The sequence below is a fragment of the Bombina bombina genome, chromosome 9 (assembly GCF_027579735.1).
Source record: "Bombina bombina isolate aBomBom1 chromosome 9, aBomBom1.pri, whole genome shotgun sequence".
NCBI lineage: Eukaryota > Metazoa > Chordata > Amphibia > Anura > Bombinatoridae > Bombina > Bombina bombina.
Genome location: NC_069507.1, coordinates 173,536,963 through 173,552,427, shown reverse-complemented (window position 1 = coordinate 173,552,427; position 15,465 = coordinate 173,536,963). Strand labels below are relative to the sequence as shown.

Sequence of the window (15,465 nt, the reverse complement as noted above, 5' to 3'; positions counted from 1 at the left end):
ATTCAGTTCAGTGGCTTTAATCAGTCTCCCAACCTTTTGGATGACTTTTCCTTAGGAGATATATAAGACACACAGTACCCTAAGTACAAATGTTTTAATTTCCAAGCTTTGACAGCTCCTTTGGAGATGCATTTTATTTTTTTGTAACTAGCCTATCTCTTTTTAAAGCTGCATACCACATTAAAGCAAAATTATTATTATTCTTTATTTATAAAGCGCCAACAGACCGCAGCGCTGCCCATGGGTACAAGGATAACAGTACAGTGGAGAAACAATACGATAAGACACACAATTTTACAGACAAATACAGGGGGAATTGAGGGCCCTGTTCCCGTGGGAACTTACAATCTAGAATGAATGAATAATTGTATTGTTTAGTCCCCCGCCCCCTCATCTTTTTAAGAAATATACATGCTTTGTGAGCTGCTTCAGAATTATATGATCAGATTTTGACTATTTTTTTATTAGGCATGGGCAAAGTTTTGTGATTTGACATTTGTCTGCAAAACGAAAGCTGATTATGGCTGCAGGTAGCGGCATTCGTTTTGTTTCGGCGCCGGTATATTAGTGTGAAATTGCAACACGCAAAGATCTGGATTTGCACACATCTCTGTATGTTACTCTTTCACATTGATATATCCAGCACTGAAATGAATGACGCTCACTGCAGCTATATTCAGCATTTGTTATTTACTTCTAAGATAAGTCAGACTTTCATTTATTTGCAGTAGATGAAAAGGCAGTATTGGCTTTTTTATTTTAGAGCTCACAATAGAAACTCTGTAAAACTCTGTTTTATTTATTGTATATTTCAGAAAATCTGCTAACTATCCTTTTCACATAAATGGAAGCAGGCGGTACAGGCACTCAGAAGCTACTAACTGTAATGTAGGATAGCGTAGCCTGTGATTACATATTGTAGGATGGTTTCTATTGTGTTACAGGTTGTAGGTTGTTTTGTTTTCTATTGTGTTACATCTTGTTGGATGGTTTCTATTGTGTTACAGGTTGTAGGATGGTCTCAATTGTGTTATATGTTGTAGGATGGTAGCTATTGTGTTACATATTGTAGGATGGTAGCTATTGTGTTACATATTGTAGGATGGTAGCTATTGTGTTACATATTGTAGGATGGTAGCTATTGTGTTACATATTGTTGGATGGTTTCTGTTGTTGGTTTATATGGTGTTACATATTGTTGAATGTAATCTATTGTGTGACATGTTGTAGGATGGTTTCTATTGTGTTACATATTGTGGGGGGGTTCTATTGTGTTACATATTGTAGGATGGTTTCTATTGTGTTAAATATTGTAGGATGGTCTCTATTGTGTTGCATATTGCAGGATGGTTTCTATTGTGTTACATATTGCTGGATGGTTCCTATTGTGTTACATACAGTATTGTTGAATGGTTTCTATTGTGTTACATATGAGTTTCTATTGTGTTACATATGTAGGATGGCTTCTATTGTGTTACATATTGTAGGATGGTTTCTAATGTGTTACATATTGTAGGATGGCTTCTATTGTGTTACATATTGTAGGATGGTTTCTATTGTGTTACATATGTAGGATGGTTTCTATTGTGTTACATATGTAGGATGGCTTCTATTGTGTTAAATATTTTAGGATGGTTTATATTGTGTTACATATTGCTGGATGGTTTCTATTGTGTTACATATTGTAGGATGGTTTCTATTGTGTTACATATTGCTGGATGGTTTCTATTGTGTTACATATTGTAGGATGGTTTCTATTGTGTTACATATTGCTGGATGGTTTCTATTGCATTACATATTGTAGGATGGTTTCTATTGTGTTACATATTGCTGGATGGTTTCTATTGCATTACATATTGTAGGATGGTTTCTATTATGTTACATAGTGTAGGATGGTTTCTATTGTGTTACATAGTGTAGGATGGTTTCTATTGTGTTACATGTTGCTGGATGGTTTCTATTGTGTTACATGTTGTAGGATGGTTTCTATTGTGTTACATAGTGTAGGATGGTTTCTATTGTGTTACATATTTTAGGATGGTCTCTTGTGTTACATATTGTAGGATGGTCTCTTGTGTTACATATTGTAGGATGGTCTCTTATGTTACATATTGTAGGATGGTCTCTTGTGTTACATATTGTAGGATAGTCTCTTGTGTTACATATTGTAGGATAGTCTCTATTGTGATGATAATAGAAGTAAACAGGAATATTGTTCAAAAGTGCATGCTCTTTCTGAATCATGAAAGTTTAATTCTGACCTTGCTTTCCCTTTAATATTACAATATGTTAGAAATACACTACAAGCTTTTACCCTTTGCTAGCCTGGCTGTGTATACCTCCAATTATTCTCTTGAATTGGGGTTGTGAACATCTGTAGGGAATAAAGTCAAGCGTGTTTACTGTTGCTTCCCACATGTGGATTGATGTAGTTTAAATAAGAGATACCTTTAATCTCAAACTGAGAAGATTGACACTGAATTCCTAAAAATTGCTATATTTGTTATCTTTCAGAGCCATTATAAACCACTTTAACCCGAAGATAGAATCATATGCTGCTGTGAATCACATCTCACAATTATCAGAGGATCAGGTAAGCCGAAAGTCATGTGTTCTCAAGTTCTGTGTTGCCAGCATTTTATTGTGATTTCTAATCAAACTATTATTTAAATTACTCTTTGGTAATGATCCCCAGAGTTATTTGCAAAAAATGATTAATAATGATTAGTTTACAAACTGAACCTGTTAAATTGATGCTATGCTTGTGAGTCCATTTATTGATGTAAATAAATGTGCTATTAATAATCTGAGAAGATATTTGACACTTGCTAAAGTCAATCACAAAACCAGGGATGTTCTGCTTCTAACCTTAAAGGGACAGGAAACTCAGATTTCTTCTTTCGTGATTCAGATAGAGCATTTGCTTTATTTTTTAGGTATCCTTTGTTGAAAGCGTAGCTAGGTAGGCTCAGCACCTGGGTGCTATTTGCTGATTGGTGGCTGCACATTTTATATTTGCAGCCACCAATCAGCAAATAGCACCCAGTAGTGCATTGCTGCTCCTTTAACAAAGGATATCAAGGAAACTAAGCAAATTTAAAAATTGATGTTAATTGGAAAGGTGTTTAAAAATGTTATGCTCTATTTGAATCATGAAAGAAAAATTTTGCTTCATATATCAAAAGAGAACCCTTTGAAATTGTAGCTGTTTCGTTCCAGCATAACACTTTCAGACTGTAAGCTTTGGCAGACAGAGGGGGTTAATGAATAGTTAAATGATTTGGTGGAAATTATATGTTTTTCATTTCTGAATGTTGGTATTAATCCATTACTCCTAGGAAATACCTCTCCTGACCACTATGAGGATGCCAAATTCCCAAAACTCCAAGAGCCCTTAAAACCCCTCCCACCATTCTGGAAACTAGTCTTATCTTTGCCTCCACAGGAGGAAGGCAAAGAATGAAGGTGCTCCAGATGTTATTCAGAGAGAGGGGTCCTCCGAGTGATTTGAGGCCCAGTTTCCCCTGTTTGACAGAGGGAAGCTTTTGGAGTATTGAGTAGTGGCACAACCCAGTGGGAGTTAGTCACTGGCCTCTCACTCGCAAGGGACCGGTCCCTAGCCAACTCCTGTTGGATCATCGTTATACTCCATATTCAAAGACCCTCTGCTGTCACGCATACAGCACTGGATTGGCTGTCTACTGCAAGCTATTTTAATAAACTGAAATGTAATTTGTGTACATTTCAATTTTGGCAGAATTGTCCCTTTTAAAGTATTTTATTTTACTTAAAGGGATACCAAGATTTAATTTAAAACATACTGCAGTGTATTTCACAATGGAAGCATTTTGTAATATATTTTTGTTTGCAAAAAAAGCTCCTTTTGAAAGTTTTAACTGTTTCATTAGTAATGTTTAAAGTGCATCTCCCTGCCATGATAGCAGTAGGCTGTGTGCAGGCTGCACTTGTAGTACTGATAGTGATAAGGTTCTATAATGTCACTGGCACTCAGAGGATTCCAATGTGTACAGTTTGCACGTTAAAGGGACACTTAACCCAATTTTCTTTTGCATGATGTACCGAGTCCACGGATTCATCCTTACTCGTGGGATATTATCCTTCCTAACAGGAAGTGGCAAAGAGAGCACCACAGCAGAGCTGCCTATATAGCTCCCCCTTAACTCCACCCCCCAGTCATTCTCTTTGCCGGCTCTAAGCAGGAAGGGTAAAGTGAAAGAGGTGTTAAGCTGTTAGTTTAATTTTAACTACAATCAAGAGTTTGTTATTTTTAAATGGTACCGGTGTTGTACTATTTACTCTCAGGCAGGACATAGATGAAGATTTCTGCCTGGAGGATTATGATCTTAGCATTTGTAACTAAGGTCCACTGCTGTTCCCACAGAAGCTGAGGAGTACAGGAAAACTTCAGTGTGAGGAACGGTTTCTTGCTATGCAGCAATGAGGTATGTTCAGTCATCTTTTCTGCAGAGACTGTGTTAACTCAGAAAGGCTGACAGTATCCCCATTAGGGGAAGGGTAAGCAGTAATCCTAGTATGAATGAGGCTTTACTAGCTTGCATAAGGGGCTAAGTTTTTTTGGGCACTCAGTTTGTTTATTAGAAAGTGGAGACAAACGTTTGTGTGTTCTGGGAGTAACGTTTTTTTTATGTTTATGGGAACGTTTGAGGGGTCATTTGGCTTATTTTAGGGTTGTTATAACCCACATGGTTTTCAAACATAGTTTGCTAGATTTGTGCAGGCCCCCAGCAACATTGAGTGAGGTGGGCGGGGCCTATTTTCGTGCCTCAGTTGCGCGCCTCAGTAGCGTATTTAGTAATTCAGACAAGCAGCAAGCAACTTCTCCTGTGGTTCTGGGAGTCTTCTGAGGACCTATTCGAAGCTTTAAACCCAGATTATTGTTCCTAAGAGCAGGTAGGGCCACAGCAGAGCTGTGGCAAGGTGCTAATAGGGGTTTTAACTGTTTTTTTGACAAATTTTAATCCGGTTTTGTCATTTGTGGGTTTATTGCTTATTTACTTGTGGTGCAATCCTTCTAAAGCTTAGTGGGTACACTGTTAACATTTCGGTAAATTTGAAGCAATTTTAACCTGTTTTGCAGTTTGTGTATGCCTTTTTTTCTCTTAAAGGCACATTACCGTTTTTGCAATTTGTGCTTTTTCATTAAATAAAGTGTTTTCCAAGCTTGCTTGCTTTATTACTAGTCTGTTAAACATGTCTGATACTGAGGAAACTCATTGCTCAATTTGTTTAGAAGCCATTGTGGAACCCCCTCTTAGAATGTGTCCCACTTGTACTGTTATGTCTATAAATTGCAAACAGCATATTTTGACTTACTAAAATTTGGCATTAAATGATTCTCAGACAGAAGGAAGTCAGGTTTTGCCATCTAGTTCTCCCCAAGTGTCACAACCGGTAACGCCCGCACAAGAGACGCCAAGTACTTCTAGTGCATCTAATTCTTTCACCTTGCAAGATATGGCTTCAATTATGAATACTACCCTCACAGAGGTTTTATCTAAACTGCCTGGGTTGCAAGGGAAGTGCAGTAGCTCTGGGTTAAGAACAAATGCTGAGCCTTCTGACGCTTTAGTAGCCGTATCCGATATTCCCTCACAATGTTCTGAGGTAGGGGTGAGGGATTTGCTGTCTGAGGGAGAGATTTCTGATTCAGGAAAGAAGTTCCCTCAGACAGATTCAGATATGACGGCATTTAAATTTAACCTAGAGCACCTCCGCTTATTGCTCAGGGAGGTTTTAGCTACTCTGGATGATTGTGACCCTATTGTAGTTCCAGAGAAATTGTGTAAAATGGACAAATATTTAGAGGTTCCTGTTTACACTGATGTTTTTCCAGTCCCTAAGAGGATTTCGGACATTGTTACTAAGGAGTGGGATAGACCAGGTATTCCGTTCGCTCCCCCTCCTGTTTTTAAGAAAATGTTCCCTATTTCTGACACCATAAAGGACTCATGGCAGACGGTCCCTAAGGTGGAGGGAGCTATTTCTACTTTGGCTAAGCGTACAACTATACCTATTGAAGACAGTTGTGCTTTCATTGATGCCATGGATAAAAAATTAGAGGGTCTCCTAAAGAAGATTTTTGTTCATCAAGTTTTTCTTCTTCAACCTATAGCATGCATTGTTCCTGTAACCACTGCAGCTGCCTTTTGGTTTGAGGCTCTGGAAGAGGCTCTTCAGATGGAGACCCCACTAGATGATATTTTGGACAGAATTAAGGCTCTTAAGTTGGCTAATTCTTTTATTACAGACGCCGCTTTTCATCTTGCTAAGTTAGCAGCAAAGAATTCAGGTTTTGCCATTTTAGAGCGTTATGGCTTAAGTCCTGGTTAGCTGATGTGTCATCTAAATCTAAGCTTTTGTCCATCCCTTTCAAAGGTAAGACCCTAGTCGGGCCTGCACTGAAAGAGATCATTTCAGACATTACTGGAGGGAAGGGTCATACCCTCCCTCAGGATAAGTCAAATAAGACAAGGACCAAACAAAATAATTTTCGCTCCTTTCAAAACTTCAAGAGTGGTCCCACTTCCTCTTCCCCTGCTGCAAAGCAAGAGGGGAACTTTGCTCAATTCAAGCCAACCTGGAGACCTAATCAGGCTTGGAACAAGGGTAAACAGGCCAAAAAGCCTGCTGCTGCCACTAAGTCAGCATGAAGGGGTAGCCCCCAATCCGGGACCAGATCTAGTAGGGGGCAGACTCTCTCTCTTTGCTCAGGCCTGGGCAAGAGACGTTCAGGATTCCTGGGCAGTAGAAATTGTTACCCAGAGATACCTTCTATATTTCAAGGACTCCCCTCCAAGGGGAGGTTCCATCTTTCTCAATTGTCTGTAAACCCGACAAAAAGAGAGGCGTTCTTACGCTGTGTAGAAGACCTTTTTTCCATGGGAGTGATCTGCCCAGTTCCAAAAGCAGAACAAGGGCAGGGGTTCTACTCCAACCTGTTTATAGTTCCCAAAAAGGAGGGAACATTCAGGCCAATTCTTAATCTCAAGATCCTAAACCAGTTCCTCAGAGTCCCATCTTTCAAGATGGAGACCATTCGGACTATCTTACCATTGATCCAGGAGGGTCAATATATGACCACAGTGGATTTAAAGGATGCGTATCTACACATTCCTATCCACAAAGATCATCACCAGTTCCTAAGGTTCGCCTTTCTGGACAAGCATTATCCAGAAGGTGCTAGGGTCCCTTCTGGTGGTTCTAAGGCCACGGGGCATATCAGTGGCGCCTTATCTAGACGACATTCTGATTCAAGCGTCGACCTTCCAACTAGCCAAGTCTCATACGGACTTAGTGTTGGCCTTTCTAAGGTCTTACGGGTGGAAGGTGAACGTAAAAAAGAGTTCTCTTTCCCCCCTCACAAGAGTTTAATTTCTAGGGACTCTGATAGACTCGGTGGACATGAAAATATATATGACAGAGGTCAGGAAATCAAAGATTTTGTCCACCTGCCGAGCTCTTCACTCCATTCCTCGGCGGTGGAAGGTGAACGTAAAAAAGAGTTCTCTTTCCCCCCTCACAAGAGTTTCATTTCTAGGGACTCTGATAGACTCAGTGGACATGAAAATATATCTGACAGAGGTCAGGAAATCAAAGATGTTGTCCACCTGCCGATGCTCTTCACTCCATTCCTCGGCGGTGGAAGGTGAACGTAAAAAAGAGTTCTCTTTCCCCCCTCACAAGAGTTTCATTTCTAGGGACTCTGATAGACTCAGTGGACATGAAAATATATCTGACAGAGGTCAGGAAATCAAAGATTTTGTCCACCTGCCAAGCTCTTCACTCCATTCCTCGGCCGTCAGTGGCTCAGTGTATGGAGGTAATCGGTCTAATTATGGCGGCAATGGACATAGTTCCGTTTGCTCGCTTGCATCTCAGACCACTGCAACTATGCATGCTCAATCAGTGGAATGGGGATTATGTGGATTTATCTCCTCAGATAAATCTGGATAAAGAGACCAGAGACTCTCTTCTTTGGTGGTTGTCACAGGATCATCTGTCCCAGGGAATGTGTTTCCGCAGGCCAGAATGGGTTATAGTGACGACAGACGACAGTCTTCTGGGCTGGGGTGCAGTCTGGAATTCCCTAAAGGCTCAGGGTTTGTGGACTCGGGAGGAGGCTCTCCTACCGATAAATATTCTGGAATTAAGATCGATATTTAATGCTCTCCAGGCATGGCCTCAGCCAGATTCATCAGGTTTCAGTCAGACAACATCACGACTGTGGCTTATATCAATCATCAGGGCGGAATAGTTCCTTAGCGATGATAGAGGTCTCAAGGATAATCCGATGGGCAGAGGCTCACTCTTGCCATCTGTCAGCGATCTATATCCCAGGTGTAGAGAACTGGGAGGCAGACTTTCTAAGTCGTCAGACTTTCCATCCGGGGGAGTGGGAACTCCATCCGGAGGTGTTTTCTCAACTGGTTCGGCTATGGGGCACACCAGAATTGGATCTGATGGCGTCTCGTCAGAAAGCCAAACTTCCTCGTTATGGCTCCAGGTCAAGGGATCCTCAGGCTGTACTGATAGATGCTCTAGCAGTACCCTGGTCGTTCAACCTGGCTTATGTGTTTCCACCTTTCCCTCTCCTTCCACGTCTGATTGCCAGAATCAAACAGGAGAGAGCATCAGTGATTTTGATAGCGCCTGCGTGGCCACGCAGGAGACCTGGTGGACATGTCATCTCTTCCACCATGGTCTCTGGCGCTGAGACAGGACCTTCTGATTCAAGGTCCATTCAAGCATCCAAATCTAATTTCTCTGCAACTGACTGCTTGGAGATTGAACGCTTGATTCTATCAAAGCAGGGTTTCTCTGAGTCAGTCATAAATACCTTGATTCAGGCTTGAAAGCCTGTTACTAGGAAAATCTTTCATAAGATATGGCGTAAATATCTTTTTTGGTGCGAATCCAAGGGCTTCTCCTTGAGTAAAATCAGGATTCCTAGGATTTTGTTTTTTCTCCAAGAGGGTTTGGAGAAAAGATTATCAGCTAGTTCTCTAAAGGGACAGATATCTGCTCTGTCTATTTTGTTGCACAAACGTCTGGCAGATGTTCCAGACGTTTGGGCTTTTTGTCAGGCTTTAGCTAGAATTAAGCCTGTGTTTAAATCTGTTGCTCCGCCATGGAGTCTAAATTTAGTTTTTAGAGTTCTTCAGGGGGTTCCGTTGAACCCATGCATTCCATAGATATTAAGCTTTTATCTTGGAAAGTTTTGTTCTTAGTTGCTATCTCTTCAGCTCGAAGAGTTTCTGAGTTATCTGCATTACAATGTGACTCGCCTTATCTTGTGTTCCATGCTGATAAGGTGGTTTTGCGTACCAAGCCTTGGTTCCTACCTAAGGTTGTTACTAACAGGAATATCAATCAGGAAATTGTTGTTCCTTCTCTGTGTCCTAATCCTTTTTGTAAGAAGGAATGTCTGTTGCACAACTTGGACGTGGTTCGTGCTTTGAAATTTTATTTGCAGGCAACCAAAGATTTTCGTCAAACATCTTCTTTCTTTTTTGTCTATTTTGGAAAGCGTAAGGGTCAAAAGGCTACGGCTACCTCTCTTTCCTTTTCGCTGAAAAGCATTATCCGCTTGGCTTATGAAACTGCTGGACAGCAGCCTCCTGTAAGGATTACAGCTCATTCTACTAGAGGTAGCTTCCACATGGGCTTTTAAAAATGATGCTTCTGTTGAACAGATTTGTAAGGTTGCGACTTGGTCTTCTCTTCATACCTTTTTCCAAATTTTCCAAATTTGATACTTTTGCTTCTTCTGAGGCTATTTTTGGGAGAAAGGTTTTGCAAGCAGTGGTGCCTTCCGTTTAGGTTTCTTTCTTGTCCCTCCCTTCATCCATGTCCTAAAGCTTTGGTATTGGTATCCCACAAGTAAGGATGAATCCGTGGACTCGGTACATCATGCAAAAGAAAACAAAATTTATGCTTACCTGATAAATTTCTTTCTTTTGCAATGTACTGAGTCCACGGCCCGCCCTGTCTATTGAAGACAGATGGTATTTTTGATTTAAAACTTCAGTCACCTCTGCACCTTATAGTTTCTCCTTTTTCTTCCTTGGCCTTCGGTCGAATGACTGGGGGGTGGAGTTAAGGGGGGAGCTATATAGACAGCTCTGCTGGGGTGATCTCTTTGCCACTTCTTGTTAGGAAGGATAATATCCCACAAGTAAGGATGAATCCGTGGACTCGGTACATCGCAAAAGAAAGAAATTTATCCGGTAAGCATAAATTTTGTTTTTGTCTTTCATGATTCAGAGAGAGCATGGGATTTTAAGCAACTTTCTCATTTACTCCTATTATCAATTTTAGTTCGATCTCTTGATATCTTTATTTGAAAAAGCAAGAATGTAAGTTTAGGAGCCGGCCTATTTTTGGTTCAGAACCCTGGCTAGTGCTTGCTGATTGATGACTACATTTAGCCACCAATCAGCAAGCGCTACCCAGGTGCTGAACCAAAAATGGGCCGGCTGCTTAGCTTACACTCCTGTTTTTCAAATAAAGATACCAAGAGAATAATGAAAAATTGATAATAGGAGTAAATGAGAAAGTTGCTTAAAATTGTATGCTCTATCTAAATCATGAAAGAAAAAAAATTGGATTTAGTATCCCTTTAAAAATTTTCACTGAAGCACGTATAACTTTTAAAGAAAAAACATTTCTGCAAGTGAAAGTATAATGCATGAGGCCTGCATGACGGATACATGTGAAAGCTTGAATATGCAGAAATTTGTTTGCCAGTTAATAACCTGAATTTCTGATTCGGTTTGCTGCCTGCAGTTAAACCCTCTGTTATGATTCACTTTGCTTTGGTGCCAACCTAGTGGTATCAAATGAATCTTCTTTCATCTGCAGTGATGAAAAACATGAGAGAAAACTAGATTTTTGTACCTACTATTAAATCCCTTTCTTCACATTCCTGTTTGGACTTCTTTTGATGTGGCTCTATTTGTTTTCTTACCCCCTGCTTTCTCCCTTTTGCTCAGCCCAACAGTAAAACTGGAGTTGTGAGAATTTATTTTTCAGTAGTTTGTTCCTGTTTTTCTGCAGGTAGTGACTTAAAGACACAATTGAACTTTCAGACAAGAGATTTCAATTAACTTCTGTTATTAAATTTACTCTGTTCCCTTGTCCTTTTTTGAAAAGCATACCTACGTAGGCTCAGGAATAGCAAAGCACTACTGGGATCTAGCTAGCCATTTGGTAGCTACACACATGCCTCTTATTATTAGCTCACCAGATGTGCAACTAGGTTTCAGTAGTATATTGCTGCTCTGGAGCTAGCTGTTTTTAACTATGTGTTTAAACCATTTGCAGGGCTTAACCTAATAGTTATATGCATCCTATAGTGCAATAGTAAACTGCTCTTAACACATTGGAGAATTTTATTTTGCCACTTTTTTATGTCTTTTTAATTTTAGACAAATGGTAATAAATCATCCCCTGTTTTATATGCTGTCACTCAGAATGTGCAGTGTCTGGCTCCTGTAATTTGTACTTTTGCTGCATTTTTTCATTCATGATTTAGATAGAGGATGCAATTTTAAACAACTTTCCAATTTACTTCTTTTATCTATTTCCATCTAAAGGGGAGAAGAGTCCACAGCTTCATTTATTACTTGTGGGAATAAAGAACCTGGCCACCAGGAGGAGGCAAAGACACCCCAGCCAAAGGCTTAAATACCTCCCCCATTTCCCTCACCCCCAGTCATTCTTTGCCTTTCATCACAGGGGATTGAATGCTTAGTCTTGGCCAAGAGGGGTTTTTCTGAGAGATTGATTGATACTCTTGTTCAGGCTAGGAAGCCAGTCACTACTCACATCTGTCATAAGGTGTGAAGGACTTACTTGGTCCTGGTGTGAGAAACAGGGATATCCTTGGCATAAGGTCAAGGTATCAAGGATTCTGTCCTTTCTCCAGGATAGTTTGGAGAAGGGACTTGCCGCCAGTTCCTTGAAGGGACAAATTTTGGCATTTTCTGTTTTGTTGCACAAGAGGCTCGCTGAGCTTCCTGATATTCAGTCTTTTGTTCAGGCTCTGTCTAGAATCAGGCCTTTTTTTAGACAGTCCTCTCCTCTCTGGAGCTTGAACTTGGTTTTGAGAGTGTTGCAGAGGGTTCCGTTGGAACCTATGTACGCTATTGACATGAAGATTCTTTCCTGGAAGGTTCTCTTTCTGTTGGCTATTGCATCGGCTCACAGAGTCTCTGAGTTGGTGGCCTTCCAATTTGAGCCTCCTTATTTGGTCTTTCACTCTAATAAGGCTGTTCTGCGCACTGGTTTTGGATTTTTCCCAAGGTTGTATCTTACCGCAACATCAATCAGGAAATAGTAGTTCCTTCTTTGTGTCCTAACCTCTCTTCTCCTAAGGAGAGGTTAGTTCATAATTTGGACGTGGTTCAAGCTTTGAAGTTTTATCTTCAGGCTACGAAGGATTTCAGATAATCTACTTCTCTTTTTGTGGTGTATGCACGGAAGCACAAGGGGCAGAAGGCCTCTGCTACTTCTTTGTCCCTTTGGTAGAGGGGCATGATTCACTTAGCTTATGAGACAGCGGGTCATAACCCCCCTCAGAAGATCACGGCTCATTCGACTAGAGCTGTGGCTTCTTCTTGGGCCTTTAAGAATGAGGCCTCTATGGAGCAGATTTGTAAGGCGGCTACCTGGTCCTCCTTACATACTTTTACAAAGTTTTACAAATTTGACGTTTTTGCTTTAGCGGAAGCAGCTTTCGGGAGAAAGGTTTTATAGGCTGTGGTGCCCTCTGATTAGGGTCCGCTTTTCTTTTGCCCTCCCGTTTTTCATTCAGTGTCTTCTAGAGCTTGGGTATTTGTTCCCACAAATAATGAATGAAGCCGTGGGCTCGCTTCCCCTTTAGATGGAAAATTTATGTTATGCTTACCTGATAATTTAATTGCCATAGAGGGGAGGAGAGTCCACGGCTCCCGCCTGTTGCTCCGGTGGGCGGACCTAAATTTAGTTTTGTTCTTCTGGCACCATTTATATCCTGATATTTCCCCTACATTTCCCCTATTTATACCCTGATTTCCCCTACAGCTCAAATTTCTCTTGGCATGAAAGAGTTTATCAAGGCTACAGTATCTGAAATGTTTGCAGTCATTCCGCCTTCTAGTAAAAGTAAAAGCTCAGTACGAGATATGCCTTCTACAAGTAGCAATATTCCTGTTTCATGAGGCTAATGAAGTTTTTTTTCTGATGATCAGGGGCCTGCCTCTGAGTCTGACTTGCGTTTTCTTCCTTTTTATTTAAGATCACATTCGTTCTTTATTTATGGAGGTATTGCTTACTTTAGAAATTATGAAGTTCCTTTTTCTGAAGAGGGGTCTGCTAGTCGTTTAGATTCTTATTATAAACTTGCTAAGGATTCTGATTTTTTTCCAGTGGCTAATGCTGTGGCTGGAATTATTTCTAGAGAAAGGTCTAAACCTGGTAGTTGAAGGTCAAGGAATGCTCAGGCAGAGTTTGTGGATACTCTGATAGCTCCATGGTCCTTTCAGCGTGCCTTTGTGTTTCCTCCTATGGTACTACTTCCCAGAGGGATTTCCAGGATCAGGAAAGATAATTCTCAGTGATTCTAATTGCTCCAGCCTGGTCTTGCAGATTCTGGTATGCGGATCTGGTTCAAATGTCCACCTTGGCCTCTTCTTTGCCAAGGTCTATTTTTCCACCAGGAAATCTCTAAACTTGATGGCATGAAGATTGAACTTGAGTTCTTAGGTACAGGGGTTCCTTGGATTCTGTGACTGAGACACTGATTAAGGTTTGGGATCCAGTTACCATGAGAATTTATTATAAAGTTTATAAAACTTTATTTGTTAGTGTCTTGATCATGGTTTTTCCTGGCATTCTTTCAAGATTCCTATAATTTTGCAGTTTTTGCAAGATGGTTTGGATAAAGGTTTAGTTAGTTATTTGAAGATCAGATTTCTGCTCTTTATGTTTTGTTTCATAAAAACATAGTTTTATACTTACCTGATAAATTTATTTTCTTTCCTGGCATGGAGAGTCCACAAATCCATTCAATTACTATTGGGAATTCAACTCCTGGCCACCAGGTGGAGGCAAAGAACACACCAGCAAAGCTTCAGGTATCCTCCCACTATCCTCAATCCCCAGTCATTCAGCCGAGGAATTATGGAAAGAAAAGAATACACAAAGGGTATAGAGGTGCCTGAGGTTTAGAAAAATGACAAAAAGCCGTCTTAAAAATAAGGGCGGGTCATGGACTCTCCATGCCAGAAAAGTAAATAATTTATCAGGTAAGTATAAATTGTTTTCTTTCCAAGGGCATGGAGAGTCCACAAATCCATTCAATTGCTAGTGGGAACCAATACCAAAGCTAGAGTCCACAGAATGGAAGGGAGGGATACACAAGACAGGCGAACCTAAAGAGAAGGCACCACCGCTTGAAGAACTTTCCTCCCAAAAGAAGCCTCAGCTGAGGGAAAAACATCAAATTTGGAAAAAGTATGCAATGCTGACTAAGTGGCCGACTTGCAAATCTGTTCCGTAGAAACATTTATTTTTAAAGGTCTAAGAGGAATCCACATCCCTAGTGGAGTGAGCGGTAATTTTCTCTGGAGGCTGCTGTCCATCTGAATAACACTTCTCAAGGGCCTTCTGACCTCTCCATTTACCAGAAAAGACAACAAAAAGAGCAGAAGATTGACGAAAATCTTTCATAGCCTGTAAATAGAACCTTACAGCACGCACAACATCCAGATTGTGCAATAACCGCTCCTTCTTAGAGAAAGGATTAGGACAAAATTGAGGAACAACAATTTCTTGGTTAATATTGCATTCCGAGACTACCTTAAGTAGAAATCCCAATTTAGTACGGAGAACCTCCTTATCCGCATGAAGAATAAGATAAGGAGAATCACACTGTAGAGACGAAAGCTCAGAAACTCTACGGGCAGAGGAAATTGCCAGCAAAAAAAAAAAAAACCAACAGAATGCATAGGCTCAAATGGAGCCTGCTGCAGAACTTTAAGAACCAGATTATAGACTCCAAGGAGGAGCAATTGACCTAAACACATGCCTGATTCTAACCAAAGCCTGGACAAAAGATTGAACATCTAGCAAAACTGCCAGACGCGTCTGCAGAAGAATCGACAGAGCCGAAATCTGACCCCTTAGAGTACTGACTGATAAACCCTTCTCCAGGCCCTCCTGAAGAAAGGACAGAATACTGGCAATTCTCACATGACTCCAAGAAAAACCCCTAGACCCGCACCAATGAAGGTATTTACGCCATACCTTATAATAAATCTTGCGAGTAACAGGTTTATGAGCCTGAATTATAGTCTTAATAACTTTCACAGAAAAACCTCATCTGGACCTCATCAAGACTAAGCATTTAATCTCCAAGCAGTCAGCTTCAGAGAGACTAAGTTC

General features: G+C 40.6%; 1 protein-coding gene across 1 annotated transcript in view; it reads left to right on the top strand.

Annotated features, from left to right (window-relative positions):
* Positions 1–15,465, top strand: part of ARMH3 (armadillo like helical domain containing 3) — a 561,581-nt gene that overhangs the window by 445,773 nt on the left and 100,343 nt on the right. The window contains exon 24 of the mRNA XM_053692489.1: positions 2,515–2,593. Coding sequence (XP_053548464.1) covers positions 2,515–2,593 — 79 coding nt within the window. The remainder of the gene's footprint in view (positions 1–2,514; positions 2,594–15,465) is intronic.